At 46.9% G+C, this 16,439-nt stretch overlaps 1 protein-coding gene across 1 annotated transcript in view; it reads left to right on the top strand.

Moving 5' to 3' along the window:
* Window positions 1-11,915, top strand: part of CRB2 (crumbs cell polarity complex component 2) — a 39,963-nt gene extending 28,048 nt beyond the window's left edge. Inside the window, exons 7-13 of the mRNA XM_055720328.1 lie at window positions 104-1,051; window positions 1,870-2,426; window positions 3,321-3,486; window positions 4,374-5,241; window positions 6,869-6,985; window positions 7,447-7,573; window positions 10,598-11,915. Of these exons, the coding sequence (XP_055576303.1) occupies window positions 104-1,051; window positions 1,870-2,426; window positions 3,321-3,486; window positions 4,374-5,241; window positions 6,869-6,985; window positions 7,447-7,573; window positions 10,598-10,825 (3,011 nt within the window). The 3' untranslated portion in view covers window positions 10,826-11,915. The remainder of the gene's footprint in view (window positions 1-103; window positions 1,052-1,869; window positions 2,427-3,320; window positions 3,487-4,373; window positions 5,242-6,868; window positions 6,986-7,446; window positions 7,574-10,597) is intronic.
* Window positions 11,916-16,439: the final 4,524 nt, after the last annotated feature.

Here is a 16,439-nt window from a genome sequence, read left to right as displayed (position 1 = left end):
CGGCAGTGCTGGGGAGCGGGCGGTCTGTGCCTGGCAGCCTTTCTCTGGGGAAGGGAGTCACAGTCCCCTGCAGTGAGATCCCATTTCTAAATCTCTTTCGCAGGTGTGGAATGTGCGGTTAACATCAATGAGTGTGAGGAGGGTCCCTGCAAGAATGGAGCTGTCTGTGAGGATGGCATTGCTGACTATACCTGCCACTGTGCCCCTAGCCAGGATGGCATTGTATGGGGAGGGAAGAACTGCTCTGTCAAGCTCACTGGGTGCCAGACGCACGACTGCCAAAATGAGGCCTTGTGCATCCCAACCTACCAAGCTGAGAGCCACGGCCACCTGTGCCAGTGCCAGCCTGGTTTCTATGATGCCACATGCTCAACACCAACAACGTTTTCCTTTGCTTCCAGAGGGTATCTCCTCATTGAGCTGCCCATGAACAATCAGAGCAGGAGGGACGTAGCAGGAGATCAGCTTGCCAACGTGTCCCTCCGGTTCCGAACTACCTTGCCCAGCGCTATCCTTTTTTACCGAGGCCATGAAGCTGAATACTTGTTCCTGGAGCTCTTTGACGGCATTCTGCATGCGGGACTGAAGAGGGAGGATGTGGGGTACCCACTGCTCCTGGAGGGGCTGAGAGTTGATGATGGCCGGTGGCATAAAGTTGAAGTTGTTCTGCACAGCATGCTGCAGCTAAAGCTCTGGCATGACTCTTGCGGTGCAGGTGTCTGCCTGCAGAGCTCCCCTGTCCCAGATGGCGCTGCTCTGGTCCCGCATGCCTTCCTGAACATGTATGTTGGAGGTGCTGAGGATCCAATGGCCAACAACACGCAGAGCCAGCAAGGCTTTGTCGGCTGCGTGGAAGACTTGCAGGTAGATGCTGAAGCTGTGCTCCCGGTGGATCTGCCTGTGGGCGAGTCCTCCCCAGTGAAGCAGGGCTGTGACCGGACAGAGTGGTGCCTCTCCCAGCCCTGCTTGCACGGAGGGCTGTGTGTGGACCTCTGGGCAACCTTCAGGTGTGACTGTTCTAGGCCTTATGGAGGCCCAGCTTGCTCATATGGTAAGTGCCACGTGATTTACATCTGGCAGTTCCTCTGTCGATCAGTGCTTCAAAGATACTGGATAAGCATTGATGCTAGCTCTGGAAGCAGTACTTTCTACTAGACCAGTGAGAAAACTAAAGCAAAACCCTCTGTGAATAAAATTCTCATTGATCCCTTTTCTGTCACTTGCGCCTGCAGGAATGATTGTCAGGTTTGTGGTTATTCCTTGTTGAGCCAGAGGCTCTGACTTCATCTTTGTATCAGATCTATGTGAATGCAGGAGGGCAGGGAAGTTGTTCTACTGTGAAAAGTTGATCTTGAACTTCTGAGTTGGGGATGAATAGGAATGTATTGCTTTATAGATAAAACACGAAGTATTAAGGGGAAGCTCTTTGACAATTTTGAGTTAAAATCATATATATTTGCATTTTTTTTTGTTCCTGCAAGGCTTATATTAATATTGTTCCAGGTTTTTGTTTCACTCCTGAGCCCTAAACATGGCAAGTACAAAGTTATTCTGCTGTTACCAAATTTATGAATTTTAAAAGCAACTTTGTAGCTTACAAGTCCTTGAGTAAATCTGCTAGGCCTGTATTTCCCTCTTCTGCTACTTGGGTGCTTGAATTCACATCCTCCAGAGAAAGCAAGGACACATTCACCTACTTCTTAACTTCACAGACCTGTGTGGGGAGAGAGCATAATTACCGTGGTGCATGTTGAAGATGTTGGGAAGAACGATCTTGCCCCATTCATAAGGAGCTGCAGCTTCGAATATCCCTGTGCCAGCTGCGTTCCCCTTGACATTGAGCTGATGTGCACTTCTTTTCTCTTCCAGAGCGCCCAGCAGCAACATTTGGCCTAGAGAATTCCACCAGCTTTGCCTCTTTCACCCTTTCTGATAGCCTTGGTGCAAACTTCAACATCTCCTTTTTCATTCGTAGTCGGAAACCTAACGGTTTGCTATTGCAAATCAGCAACAAAACTGACCCCTGCCTCACTATATACTTGAAGAACGGCAAGCTGAAGATAGAGATGTTATCGACAGATACTGTGACATTCCCAGAAAATTTAGTTGATGGGAGAAGACATTTGGTAGCTCTGTCTTTCCAAGGAGGAATTGTTGGTGCTCACCAGTCAGATGCATATGTGGAGCTAGGACAGCTCGTAGCAAGACCTCTTCTAGCTGGTTATGAAGTGTATATTGGTGGACACCCTAACCCAGACAGCAGTGATGCGTGGGGAGGCTATTTTAAAGGCTGTTTGCAAGACATCCAACTGAACAGCCACCAAATAGAGTTTTTTCAGGTTGAGAACTACAGTCTGCCACAGGAACTCAATAGTTCTCAAAGTGGTAATCTTGTGAATGGTTGCATCTCTGATAACACCTGCAAGGTATGATGTCTCTCGTTTGTCTATACATACGTGTAGTTGTTTATTATAGTTCTGTGATTACAGAAAAATTTGACTGTTGCTGATATCAGGAAGACGAGAAGTGTTTGGTTTGTGGTGGTTTTTTTCAATATTGAAGGACGTGTGGTCCCGTATGCTTCTGTGTCACTCCGGTGTACTAGATACAATTTAAGCACCAAGTTTTCTTTAGCTGCCTGGTATTTTTTGTAGTTGTTTGAACTTGGGCAGTCCGGCTCTTGTGCTGCCCACCTCCATTTGCTGAGCCCACATGGATGTTCCAGGCTCCAGCCTCTCACCAGTAACCTTTCCACCTCCTCCCTTCCTCCTGTTTCAGTTGCACAGCAACCTCTTCCCCCAGGCATTTGTGGCTTCAGCAACAGCAGTTCAAGGAACTGTCTCCATGGTGCCCTTAGATCAGAAGTTTTCTCTCCTTTATGCCACCCGTGGAGATGGAGAGGCCATATTCCCTAATTTTGCCCTTCTTGCTCATGGTGCTGTAAGGTATTGTCTCTGGTATTAGGTGTGTCCTTCTAGCGACAGAACTTGGTGAGGTTTTCAGGAGCATTGCAGCTTGTTTCATCTGTTTCTTGCTTTTGCTTTTGTGTTGTGTTCTTTTCCAGATTGGTGGGGCTCTGCCTGGGGAGTTTCTATTCATCAGCAGGGTTGATCACACAGGATAGGCAGGGTCTCAGGAATTTATCGGGCAGAGACCTTTGTGCTTCTTTTGCTGCTATTGAGTCACTGTTTTAATTAACCTTCTTGCTTGATTCAAGCACTGCTGGTACTAATCTTTGTTGTTGCATTTCCTTCTACCACATTCTCTTAGATCCAAAGATGAATTACACTGCTCCTAAATTCCGCCGTTCTATTTTTCAGTCTGAACCATGTCAGAATGGTGGCAGATGCATTGTCACTTGGAATGATTTCCATTGCAGCTGTCCAGCAAATTTCACTGGGAAATTTTGTGAAGAGAGAGTCTGGTGTGCAAGTGACCCATGTCCTGAAGCTACCACCTGTATAGATGTCCTGGCAGGATATGTGTGTAAGTATTGTTCTCACAATTGTTGGTAAAATATTGTTCTCTCATGTTGGTAAAATCCCTGCTGTTCACTGTCTATGATCAGTATTCCCAGTTTGTACTGTTGCGATAAATGCAAACATGCTGCAGAAAGGAAATGGAATGATGCCCAGGCACACACTTTTGAGGGCAGCGTGTACTTTAGGGGTTTACCGCCAGGTTGTGACAGAGCAAAGATGGTACTCAAAGGTGTTTTCTTCACAGATAGTTGCTTTGACTTGATAAGGGGATCAGGGGAGAACTATCTACTTCTGTGGAGTGGTTGCCTACCTTATCATTGCAGCACAAGGCCTATGCTGCTCTCTTAGTGTTCAGCCATTTCTAGAGTCTCGGGTTATTTCACCAAGTAGGACCCAATTAAGTATTGCAAACGTGTCTCAGTTTTCTCCTAAGACAGAACCATGGAGAATGAAGGAAACTAGTTAGTTAATGATGCCCTGATGCGGAGCGAGTGTTGTTTAATGGGTAGAAAGTGTCCTGGAACTCAGGATGTTGGGGTGTTCCCGGCTCTGTCGCTGGCCACCTCAGCAGCTTTGGATGTATTACTTTCCTGTTTTATTTCCTGATGTATTATTTTCTAGTTTTTCTAGCAGTAAAAGGGGAATAGTTGTATTTTCGTGCAGTGCTGTGAGACTAATGAGTAGAAATTGCTACGCAGAGGCTTGATATTATTATTAGAGGTGCAGTTGTAAACAGGAAGAGCTTTAAGGATGCCAGCAGGTAGGCTTGTAATCCTACTCACACTAAGCTTACATGATTCTTAAGGGAGGGAACGTGCCAGGAGTCTGCCTGTCTCAAACATGACACCAACTGTCTTTCAAATCCCTTATGTTCTACCCCTTTATTTATAGGTCTGGCTAATGCAACATTTAATAGTTATGCTGCTATTGAATTTACCACCAATACGTCAGTGACTCGAACTCTGAGCAGCCTCCGTGTGGATTTCAGAACCAGGGATGAAGATGCTATTTTGCTGCGGGCTGTGGAAGAAGTGGATTCCCTCCAGATAGCTATCAAGAACTCCTCCCTGCTCGTGGACATCAGGAGTGGGAACAGCATCGAAGGTGTCAGCTTTCTGAGTCAGAAGTCCGTCACGGATGGTGCCTGGCATACCATCTCTGTGTCTATGGAAGAGCCATCTGCACTTTCTTCCAGGTGGCTGGCTCGTTTGGATGGGTCTGTTAATACAACTCTGCAGGGAAGTGCTGGGAACCTGGACTTCCTGAAGAACAATGCAGTAATTGTTCTAGCTGAAAATTTCACTGGCTGCCTGGGACAAGTGAAGATAGGGGGGATCTACCTGCCGTTCGCTGCCCATCTCGCGTACCCCCAGCCGGAACAGTTCCAGCAGTCCAGCAGAAGGACCATCCAGCTGGGCTGCACTGGGGCTGATGTTTGCGCTTCTAGCCCTTGCCTCAATGCTGGCACCTGCCAGGACTTGTTCAATTCCTTCAGCTGTGCCTGCAGTGCTGGCTGGGCAGGGCTGCTGTGTGAGTCTAACGTTGATGACTGCCAGTCAAACCCGTGTGTTCATGGGGACTGTGTTGATGCAGTAGCAGATTTTCAGTGTGAATGCTTCCGGGGGTACATTGGGAAGAAGTGTGACATCAATGTTGATGACTGTGTGCGGCACCAGTGCCTGAATGGAGCTACCTGCATTGATGGCGTTTATGGCTACTCCTGCAAGTGCCCGCCTCAGTATTCTGGACCTCGCTGCGAGTAAGTGTCTTGGTTGGTTTGATGCAGGGGTCAGAGGAGCCCCCACATGAACCGAACTTTTACTTTGGGATACTTCAGGACACTTTTTCATTGCAAGTATCTGGTAGGTAAAACACCTACATTCTGCTGTGAACTGGAAGGTGCTGTCTGGATCCAAATCCTCACTGAAAGGTGCTCAGCCTCATGCAGATAAGGATCCTTTCTTTTTGTGTGGGTTATCCCTATGCTACATCTCAGAGCCATTTAAAGTGCAAGTGCTGTAGCTGCTTGTCACTTCCTTCTTGCATTCCCCAAGAAATCCACCTTTTCCAGGATTTGACTCCCCTCTGGCATTCTCCTGTATTGATTTAAACAAAACAAAACCAGATCAAACCAATAATACCCTGCGGGCCTGCTTATGAAATGCAAGGAGCCTCCAAGCCCCCAGAGGATGGAGCCAGCTTATTCTGAAGTTTCAGGTGCACTGAATGTCCTGGAGTGATAGAAATGGTCCCAGTGAGGATGGGTCCTGTGCAGAGCGCAGAAGAGGGACAATCTAATCTCTGCTGAGAATGCTGTTTTGGATAAAACTTTTGACACTGGGTTTATTGAGATTTGTAATCCTGTAGCAGGAGTTCCCAACTGTACTTATTTTTGCTACTAGTGATACATGGCCAACTTTCAAGCACTACTCAGCCTGCCTGTAAGCAGAGAGCTACCAGTGCTAATGAAGGTGCCCATTGCTACTACCTCTGCAAAAAAAGCCTTACCCTGCCAAATGCTTTCCTACAATATTAGATAAAAATACATGTGCACTCCTAGATTAATTAAGAACACTCCTTCAACAAGGGCTTGGTTGTATTTTGTGGCATTGGTCCTAAGTCTAAGGGCATTGTTTCTGCGTATTGGTTAAAACAATGTCCCTTTGAGTATTCTGCTCCTTATCAAATACATACTGGGGGAGGAAAGTTTCTTTACCTGTCACCATATTGCCTGTGCTGCTTAGCAGTGCACACTTCATGATCCTTCCATGGAGCTCACTTAAAATTTGGTGAGAAATTGATATGGAGTCAGGAGGAGGGCTGGGTGTTTTTTGATAAGGTCTACATCTATAGCATTTGTATTAGTTTGGAAAAAATCCAGTATGTTTTAGTCACAAAGGTATGTCTTATATTGGTAAAGGAAGTAGGAATCGGCGTGTTATTTAACCTTGCATCTACTTGTACCTGTTAAAATATTGAACACCGAGATAAATACTTACATGGCTGAGCTTCAGTTTTCTAATCTACCCAGGCTGAAGTTCCTGTTGTTCTTTCGTCATTCTGGTGTAGAGTTACCTAGTACTTGTGTTATCCTTCTGGTGGCCTGGCTGTGCTGCAGTTTGGTATTCCAGACGTGTCCTGTCTCTGTTTATATTTTTATCAGCAAGGCTAGGCACCTGTGTGAGTATAGTCCTAGTACTGATATACGGCTCCTGCATGTTCTCAGGGCATGCCCAAAGTAGTACCGTCACATTATGGATGATTTCTGAGACTATTCCCTTCTCCACCTGTGCCAAACCCCTTCCTAGAAATACCAATGACTGTGCTTATGACCTTGCCAGCTCAACACCACTGTTTTAAGGGCTGTTGTCTCTTGCTTTTCACAGATGGCCATTCCCACCTGAGCAATGTGGCAAGAACTTCACCTGTCTGAACGGTGGCAAGTGCATCAGCGAGAGCTGGGGAGCCAACTGCACTTGCAAGCCAGGCTTCACTGGAAGGAAGTAAGTGCTGTTTTTCTGGTGCTTGCAAAGGAGCTAGTGCGCTTGTTCTTGCATCAGCGGGGTAGCTGAGCAGGTTGAAATGCTTCATCCTCTTCCACTGAAACAACTGCTCCAAAACTGTAACCTAGCTGTTACTTGTAGAAGAGGCAGGCTTGATGTGATCCTGCTGACAATACCAATTTCTGCAGTGTGAACAGCTTCCAAGTTCCTTGTGCCTCATGAATGTTCATTAACTGTGCTAGAGACCCGCACTGGCTTCGGTCACACGGAAATGGCAAAAGGAGGATTGGTATGGATGGGTAAAAATTTCATGTTGTTGGACCCTGGAAAGCACCTGAAAAAGATGCGACAGGAACTTCTCAAATAAATGAGGGTTTCGTAGACTGTATGATTTTACATTCTATGGCACAAAAACAGATGTGAGAAATTTCATTTAATTCTAATACACTTTTCCTCTCCAGTTGTCAAATTAACATAAATGAGTGTGATCCGAACCCTTGCCAGAATGGAGGTACGTGTCAAGACTCTGAGAACAAATACGAGTGTTTGTGCAGTGCCAGCTACACGGGAGAGCGCTGCGACGTTAACGTAAGCACTTCCCTTTGCTCGTGGAAGCTCCTGTCTATTCTGCCAAACTTGAGCTGTGAGGAGCAGCAAAAGTGGGCTTAGCGCAGTCCTTGGGTTCCGTGGGTGTTAGTGAGGCTGCCTGCGTGTTGCACAGTCCCCTGCATGTCCTGGCGAAAGCACGCTGCTAAGCACAGTTAGGAAATCGGTGGGTACTAAAGAAACCTGTAGCGGGAAATTGTATTTTTCTGTGTGGTGCTGTTGCACGCCAGTCTCCAGCGTATGAGCAATGGCAGCAAATACTTCTCAGTATCTGCATGGGCTGCCATATGGTTTCCAGGGCTGTCTAACTTTCCATAGATTTATGACTCCCTGGACAGTAAAATCAAACTACTGCAGCTGGACCTGTTAAAAGGAGATACTACTTATATCTCCCCACCCAATTTCCCAGAGAACGGAATTTCAGCTGGCATTTTATCTTGGATAAGCATTGCAAAGCACCAAAGATCTCTCCAAAGATCGTCTGGGTAGAAATGGATGGGTTTGGAGGAGGGCAGTCACATGAAGTCTGGCTAAAAGTGATTCAGGTACAAGTAGAGTAGCAGCATCCTTTACCTGCTGAGTCTGCTTCTGCCCTGCTGGGCCTGGCAGGTGGGCAGTCTCAGCGATGCTTTTCCTTTTCTGCATAAGGCAAGCACTGCTGTTTGAGGCTGGAATCCTGCCTGTGTGGAAGTTGTTACATCATACACTTGCTTTTTCTCTGTAAAGCTGTTGCACGGACAGGTAGCTTGTCTGGTAACCTGGGAATGTACTAACCCACACTGCATGGAAACGGCTGTGTGCCTAGGTGGGGTTTGCTGCTGTTGCTGTTACTAAAGGTTCTGTCATGCATATGCCATGAGGTCACCCCTGACAATTCCCGTTTGCATGCATAGACTCCTTCAGGCATCTCTGTCTCCTCTGTCCCAGGACACTTCGTGTAGATTCCTTGTATGCACTGTCATCATCCCTGTTACTTTCTGCAGAACCATCTGTCTCTTCCCTCTTCAAAGGCCAGGGCCTGTGATGTGGGGCAGGGAGGAGGACAGGGGATGGCTGTTGGCTCCACTAGCTGTTAACAATAGCTGTGGAAGCGGAGGGATGGTAGCTGCACTCTCTTTCTCCCTCCCACCAGCAGCAGCAACTAAAGAGCAGGCCGGAGGGTGGACTGCAAAAAAACTCCTGTAGCCTTGGTACCATGTGACTAATCCGCATGCTGTGCAAAATCAGAACTAACCCCAGCACATCGCTTGAGTCTTGGCAGGCTTAGAGAGTCAACTTAAACTTCAGTCAATGGCAGAAGGACTTCCAGGTACTCTGGGAATATTCCTCCTGCGCTCTAATGCTTTGTGACATTAGCACAGACTGTGCAGCATCCAAAAGTTGTAAATAATCAAGCTTGAATTCTTTTATTTTATCTGTAAGGTGGCAGATACTATTTTTAGCCATAAGAAATATTTCTTATTTTTAGGCTTATTGTAATTTCAGAGCTTTCTTTAAATGAAAAAAATTCTACAATTTTTTTAGTTCTTTGTTGTTGTGTTCTGTACCATCCTTAATTCCACCAGAATCTAAAGAATACTCATTCGGCTACATTTCTGTCTTCTCAGTACTTGGGCCTTTTATCATCTCCATCCCCCATCCACATACTGACCTTTCTAACATCCTCCCCCTTCCTGCTGCAAGTTGTCTTCAAGTCTGTTTCAGAGCATTTTTATCCAATGTGGACACTAAAGTATGTGCCTTTGTAATTTGAAAGTTTTGAGCTACAAATTCAATGGATCTAGCTTTTGCCATTCGCTATTTAAATTATTTAAAATCATTTGCCCTAGGATTTCCCAATGTTCCTGCAAGGTGTGTCAGTCCTTGGTTTGTATTCTAGTCTTTCCTAGACTGGTTAACTGTTAAACCTGAAACTTACTACATCTCCCTGTCCCAGAATCTTCAAGGAAGTGTTGAATCCCAAGGCTGCATATAATCTTGTTGTGATGGATAGTTTAACAGCTAAATAAATTCTCTACCTTGCCATCAGAGGCATTGTTGAACTTTTTTTTTAGTATCATTTCCCTGCTCAAGGAAATTTTCTGGCGTTACTGAAAATTCGTATTACTCCATTAAATTTATAGGTGGGTTTGGTTTTTTTTTTTCAACATGGGATAGATCTTTCCTAGCGACGCCTACGTGTTTTAGTCTGATATTGGTAAGGAGGCCCCTTAAAAGATTTCCACTGTGGATGCTGAATACACTGGCATTTAAATCTTCAGGGGCTATCCTGGTGTGAAAAACCGTAAGCAGAGGGGAGAATACGGAGTGTGTGGTATTATTTGGACAGTTTTTCCTCACCTAATACCTGCAGTGTTGCTCAGGCTCTTACTTACTGCTGTTCTAACTGTAACAAACAGCTGTGCATTGTCTTCACTAGCAAGGGACAGCTTTCCTTGTAGCAAGTTTGTAGCTCTGGGACTGGTCCCGTAAATTGTCTGCACTCAGTTTTGCCGTCTCCACGCCGGTTAGCTGCCCAGCTCAGTAAATCCTTTGTTTTTTTCCTTGTGGTAATTCTGTCCATGCGTGAATTATTGTAATGGCATTAACTGTTCCATCGGTAAATCTCTGTTTATAACTCTGCCCTCTTGAGATCAGCTTCACCAAAGCTGCCAGTTAAAGAGTGTCATTGAGTGTCACTTGTTTTGAATTGGAAAAAAAAATATTCAGAATGTGTTAGTGTCTGTTCTTTGTATTAAAATCAGTCCATTTTATAAAATAAATTTGAATGTGTTTTGCGGAGAGATTAAAGAGAGAACATGAGCATTCTTTGTGCAGGTGCCCTCAAGCCCTGTACTTGTTGTCCTTTTCCATTCAGGTACAGATCTTCTGCCTGTTCTTTTTTTTTTTTTTTTTTTTGCTTTTCTAAAAAACTTCTTCCCTCTAATCTCTGACCATTTGGGTTCTTCAGATTAAGTTATTGTAACCACTGGAGTTTCATTGTTTCTTCATTAATTTCTTTTACAGAAAGGGACTCCAGGTGCTCTCTTCCCCTCCCCACTAATTGAAGTAGCTGTCCCTGTAGCCTGTGGTTCTTTACTGCTGCTCAGTATTGGGCTCATATTCATGATTCTCACTGCAAGGAAGAGGCGCCAATCAGAGGGAACCTACAGTCCGAGTCAGCAAGAAGTGGCAGGAGCTCGGCTGGAGATGGACAGTGTCCTAAAGGTGCCACCTGAAGAGCGGTTAATATAGGCGCTGCCATGACAAGGAGATGCACCTGCAAGGTCGGCTTTGACCTTGATCTTTTTCCAGCACTTGCAGCCACAGATCCACCCTATCTCAGTTTCCTTAAGGCATGGTAATGAAGACATGGACCTAGAAGTACAAGGCAGACTGTGTATGCAATAGCTGTTCCAGCTGGTTTCAGTTAATTGAGGCAATTGCACTGCGCTGGCTCAAAGTGAGCCTCCTTACTCCCCTCTCTGCTGCCCCACAGCCCCCCCGTACCCTCCCCTCTGCAGGAGCTGCTGGGGTGCGCCTGCTTTGAAGTTGCCCTTGCTCCGTTCCACCTTTCAGGCAGCAATGGCATAGCGAAATCTGCGTTAAAAAGGCAGGGCTAAATGAGGCACTAATTTACAGATTGAGATCTATATATACTTTTAAGGAGCGTTGTACAGAGGGTATTTACGATTGGTTTGTATATACTGTTCTGTTTTTTCAATAATTGCAAACCATTCAAAGCGTTTGCAGCTCAGGTGTGAGGTTTTCACAAGCAGTCCTCAACAGCAACAGCAGCTGTGAACTCCTGCCCTGTGCCAGCCAGGGCGTTACAGGGGATTGTCAGGAATTACTGAAATCATTGTACCAATCCATGTTTTATGAAGTGATCTCTGTTAGACATTCCCACGGGTACCGCGCAGCAGAGGTGCAGTCGGAACTTTGCGGGGGTGGGGGCCAGTGCTGGAGCTGGTGGCAGTGCCTGTTGCCAGATGCTGCACTTGAAGCTTACGTGGGGCAGGAGAGGCCACCGGGCTGCTCCTGCCTTCCCTGGGCTCTTTTGTGACATGGGGGGGGGATGACGGTGAAAGGGGGGAAGCTCCTGTCCAGCGCTGCTGTTGGCTCAGTGCAGCTTCGGGGAGGCGGGATGAGGGATGTGAAATGCAGCACTGTCTACGCAGAAGCTCTGAGTAACACCCTGTTCTACCACAGCAGCCAGTGTGGGCGCATCTTAGCAACTCCTCCGTTGTGGGAGCAGTCGGGGCTGCAGGGGCTGCCCTACTCCTTGCAGTTGTTGCAGCCACGGTGATTGTCATGAAGAGGAGGAGAGCAACTCAGGGAACATACAGCCCAAGCCGTCAAGAAAAAGATGGGGCTCGAGTGGAAATGTGGAATGTAATCAAGATGCCACCAACTGAGCGGCTGATCTAAGACCTGGGGTCACACAACAGGTGCTGTGTCATCCGTTAACAGTCACGGAGCTGCTGCGGTGTCTCCGTCTTAGGTGTCAAGTTGTGTTTCTGTAGGACAGGTCTGTGCTGCTTTCAGCTACTTCCTAGGCCACGGGCAGTGCCTGCTGTTACGGGGCAGGAAGATTCAGCTGCTTGAACGAGCTCGGTTATTGCAGCTTATCCCATAAACGATTTGTGTAAAACCGGTCTGCTGGCGGGGGCAGTGAAGTCTGGGAGGGAAAACCAGAAGTTCTGGGGGGGGGCAGTGGAGGAGGGGCAGCAAGCAGTGGCAGGAGCGGTGGGGTACCCAGAACCGCTGGCAGAACATGGGGCTGTGTGGCACCAGCCAACAGGGCGCAGCCACCTGCACGCTGCCCCGCCTCGCCGCTTCTGCCTCCCTCTCTGTCACGCAGGGGCTTGCAGCCCTTGCAACTGTCACTGCCATGCAGTCACTGCAAATAAGCGAGGCAGGTCTAATTAATGGAAATTAAACCACTGTATTGAGAAATAATGTGAAGGTTTCAAAAAAATACGTGCCTGTGCCTCCTCTGCAAAGCTGACGGGTCACTGATGGGCGGTATCTCCTGGAGCTGCTGCTGCCCGTCCAAAACTAGGCCAGAGTCAGCATCACATACCAGAAAACAAGTACTACCGTGCTACAGTAGACACGTCTACTTAAGTCTTTTCCTAAGACTAGACTAAACCATAGCAATATTTTAAGTGCCTTTCTCAGGCTGAGTTGCCAGTTACAGTATTCACCCTCTTGAAAGCAGGACGTTTGTATTAGAAGAACTGATCGCTTTGCTTTGACTGGACTTTGCAGCCAGGTTGATGTTGGGCTGGATGTTTCCCCCATCTGTTCACAGCTGTAGTATCTGCCACCCACACAGAGCAGGTGCCTCAAGGTCAGGAGTTGGCACGAAGCAGCAGGACCACAGAGCAGGCCTGAGTAAGAGACAGTGTTTGAACATCAGGTAGTACTTGTTTGTGCGAGGAGGGGAGAGGGGGGTATTTCACGACCCGTACCTCTCGGGACAGACAGGTTTGGGCTTGTCAATAAAAAAGAGCGGAATTTAGTGAATACAGTGACCTTTACCACAAAACCTGGGTTTGTGTTGGAGTGAGACACAGCGTTCACTTTCCGCATTGCCCTAAACAGGACATGTATTGCGTGGCTTTACTTCTCCTTTGCTACTGTTTTAGCTGTCGAGTGTGCTGCTGCTTCTTTAGCATAATGTGGCAGAGCCTGTGGACAGAAATGCAGCAGAGCAGGCCAAATAGTCTAAGATCATTAGCATTTCAGAATAATTACTGCAACTATCACCGAGAAGTATTTTAGAAAACGCTGTCTACTTTGTAATCTCCAAAGTACTGCTAATAAGCAGAGTGTGAATCCCCCCACCACAGCCAATCACCACTGGAAGAAAAACACTGTTTGGTTTTACTTTTGGGTATTTTTTTTTCTACTGCAGCTGTAAATGTTTCAGTAGTTCTAAGCAAAGGGAAGAGTACAAAGCTACTGATCAGGTCTGTCCACTTAAGAACAGGTGTTCTACATGCTAAAAGGAAGAATGACAATTTTGGAAAATAGAAAAAAACCAAACCATTGGGAGACAAGAAAATGAATATTTTGTGCGTAAGATCATTTCCCCTCTAATACTGAGGAGAAGTTGACAGTGGCGATCCCACGCTGGCTGTAGTTTGTCGGAGACAGTACTGATGAAGTAAAGAAATGACCTAACTTCGGTGAGCTTGCAGTCGCTTTTATTTATTTATTAGAAATAACACTGCTGTTACTTTCCATACGAATTATTTGCTTTGGGTACTTCGCAGATGCTCTTTAGGGAGGTCTAATACAGTGCCAGGCCAGAGCCAGGCCCGCTGGCAGCCACCTTGCTGCAGTGGAACAGTGAAGCTGCACCCTGCAGGAGAACGGGGAGCGCCATTCTGCTCGGCAGTGGAGGTGCGACAGGAGAACAAAAGGTGCAGGCAGCGCATCTCGGGACAGCAGGGCTGGCAGGGCAGGCTGCAAGTGCTGAGCGGTTACGGAGGAACAAACCTTCACCCTTGGTCTGATTCTCCCCCACCTTAAGGGACGGGCTGGCTCTTGGTGAGAAAGGGCGCAGACCCCAGGTAGCAGCAGCGGGCTGGGCCAGACCCCCGGGGCAGAGCCCCTCGTGTCCTGCCACAGCCCCTGCGTGGCCTTGACCTAAAGGCAAAGGTAGGGGTGTTCTTCATCCCACAGAGACCCGTAATAGTCCTACAGCTTTCTGGCGTTTCACAAAACACGGACCTGATTAACCACCAGGTCCCTGCCAGGAGGGGTGTGTACGTGAACTTCTAGTTCCACTCCACTTTTTGTGTTTAAATTGTAGAAAAATGAAGGCAGCAACAGGATCTAAATGAACCAATATTACTCCAGCCTGTATTATTTTGAGAAGAAAACCAGACTTGTGTCATAAGAGCTGTTACCGAGCTACTGAAATATCCTGAAAGGCAACAAGAAGCTACAAAACCCACAACAGTGCGGACATCTACAAACCAGCAAAGCGCACGCAGAGCGTCTGTCTGCATCCCCTGCTGCTCCCCGCAGTCAGCGCAAAAGCTCCTGCTCCGTCGCTTTACAGAATTAGCAGAGCAGATGTTTTTATTTCAAGCACCCAAAGCCAGTACTAGAAAAAGTGTTAAAATACTTTGTCAGTGTCTTGAGCATTTCTGCAAGATAATTTATGAAAGGTTGGTTTGTTTTTTTCAATAATGAACTTAACTTTCTTTTGATATTTAATTTTTGAATATATTTTTTCACAAAACTGGATTTGCTGTAGGTAATGATCCTGATCCTGATTTCTTTTGTAATTGTAAATTTTGTAATTTGTAAAAAATTAAATTTCCTTCAAATGAAATTTACAATAAAATTTGGTTAAAAATAGACCTAGTTACCTTGACTTGTGACTGTTTTTTTTCCAAAGAGTAACTCGATGTCTAGATGGCTGGGTTTGGTCTGTAACACACAGTTTGCACAGTGGCAAACCTCAATGACTCTTTCACAGTTAAAAACTCATTAATTTTCTGATTATTTGTGTTTGTCACACACCAGAGGTCTAAGCACAGGCCTGAACACAGCAGCCCTGCACAGCAGCCAGTAACAATCCGTTGTAGAAACACAGAAGGGGCAGCTGGAACCTGCTGCGTTCTCCGTTGACCTGTGCTGCTACACTTTACCATTCATCCCTCATTTTATGAGCACAAATCAGACTGTGGTCAGAGCCATGAACGATCCCACAGCCGGTGGACACTGTGGCATGAGTCAGGACGGGTTTGAGCAGCAGCAGAAATCCTCTTCTGGCGGAAGAGGAGCAGCCTCCAGCAGAAGGGAGGGAGCTGAGCGGAGCGATGTGATAGCTGAGCTGCAGGACAAGCTGGAAGCCCCTTCCTGGCGGGAACACTGTCCCATGGACCCAGCACAGCGCCAGCAGCCCCAGTCAGAGCAGCAGACAGAAAGGAGATTAGAATGTGGGAATCAATGACTTGAACTAAAGGAATTCTAATTGCTGGGAACTGGATGTCCACATACAGTGAAATCAAAGCCTACACGCAGAGACAAGCGCGCCTCCCAGAAGTATGGCCAGCTCCGCGTCCCTGCACATCCCCTCCGCTGCCACGCAGGGCCGGGGGCCCACATCACCGGGCGTAACGGTCACTGGGCTGCGGCGGTAACGGCTGCGCTGGAAACAACCCAGTAAGCCTGAAACAGGGACGGGTAAGCAAAGTGCGCGCTGGAGTGTCGGGGCCAAGACTAACGACAGATTCAGTTTACAAAAAAAACCAAAAAAAAGCAAGACAATCAGGTGGTGTCCCTGGGAATGCAATTCCCAAACCTTCTGGGAAAACAAACAAGGTTCCCAGCAATAACCTAAGCAAACTTGCCACAGGGAACGTATACATCACTCGGAGCACAAGGCGAGCTCTGCCTATGTCAGCACCCTTGCTCCATCTTTATACTTTGAGTAACAGAATGGCAAGGTTACACAGAGCCCCTGCTCTGCAACAGCTTGTAACTCTCGTCGGGGAATTAATTTTACTGTGCTACAAAAGAATCACAAGCTCACTTCTGTTTTGTGATGCCCTTCCGCTGAGCCACTCGAAAATACGGTGCAGGGCTGTCACAGAGCGGTGCGCAGCCACAGTGGAACCCACGGTTCCCACGGGCCAGAGTCTGTCTCACGTTGCCACCGCCAGCTTTTACCGTTCCCAAGGACAGGGTGGGACTGCAGCAGCTCTTCTCCTCACTGTTCACTTTTTAATTACCTAAAGCTGTTAACTTCCAACAATTGGTAGCAAAGGAAAAAAAAAAAAAAGATTTCCCCAAACTTGGATGTTTTAAGCAGCAGCAACTAACAGGCTTCTTGTTCACTACT

This window comes from Falco cherrug, chromosome 9 (assembly GCF_023634085.1).
Source record: "Falco cherrug isolate bFalChe1 chromosome 9, bFalChe1.pri, whole genome shotgun sequence".
Taxonomy (NCBI): domain Eukaryota; kingdom Metazoa; phylum Chordata; class Aves; order Falconiformes; family Falconidae; genus Falco; species Falco cherrug.
Note: the sequence above shows the minus strand (reverse complement) of the source record. Positions and strands in the feature narration are given on the sequence as shown.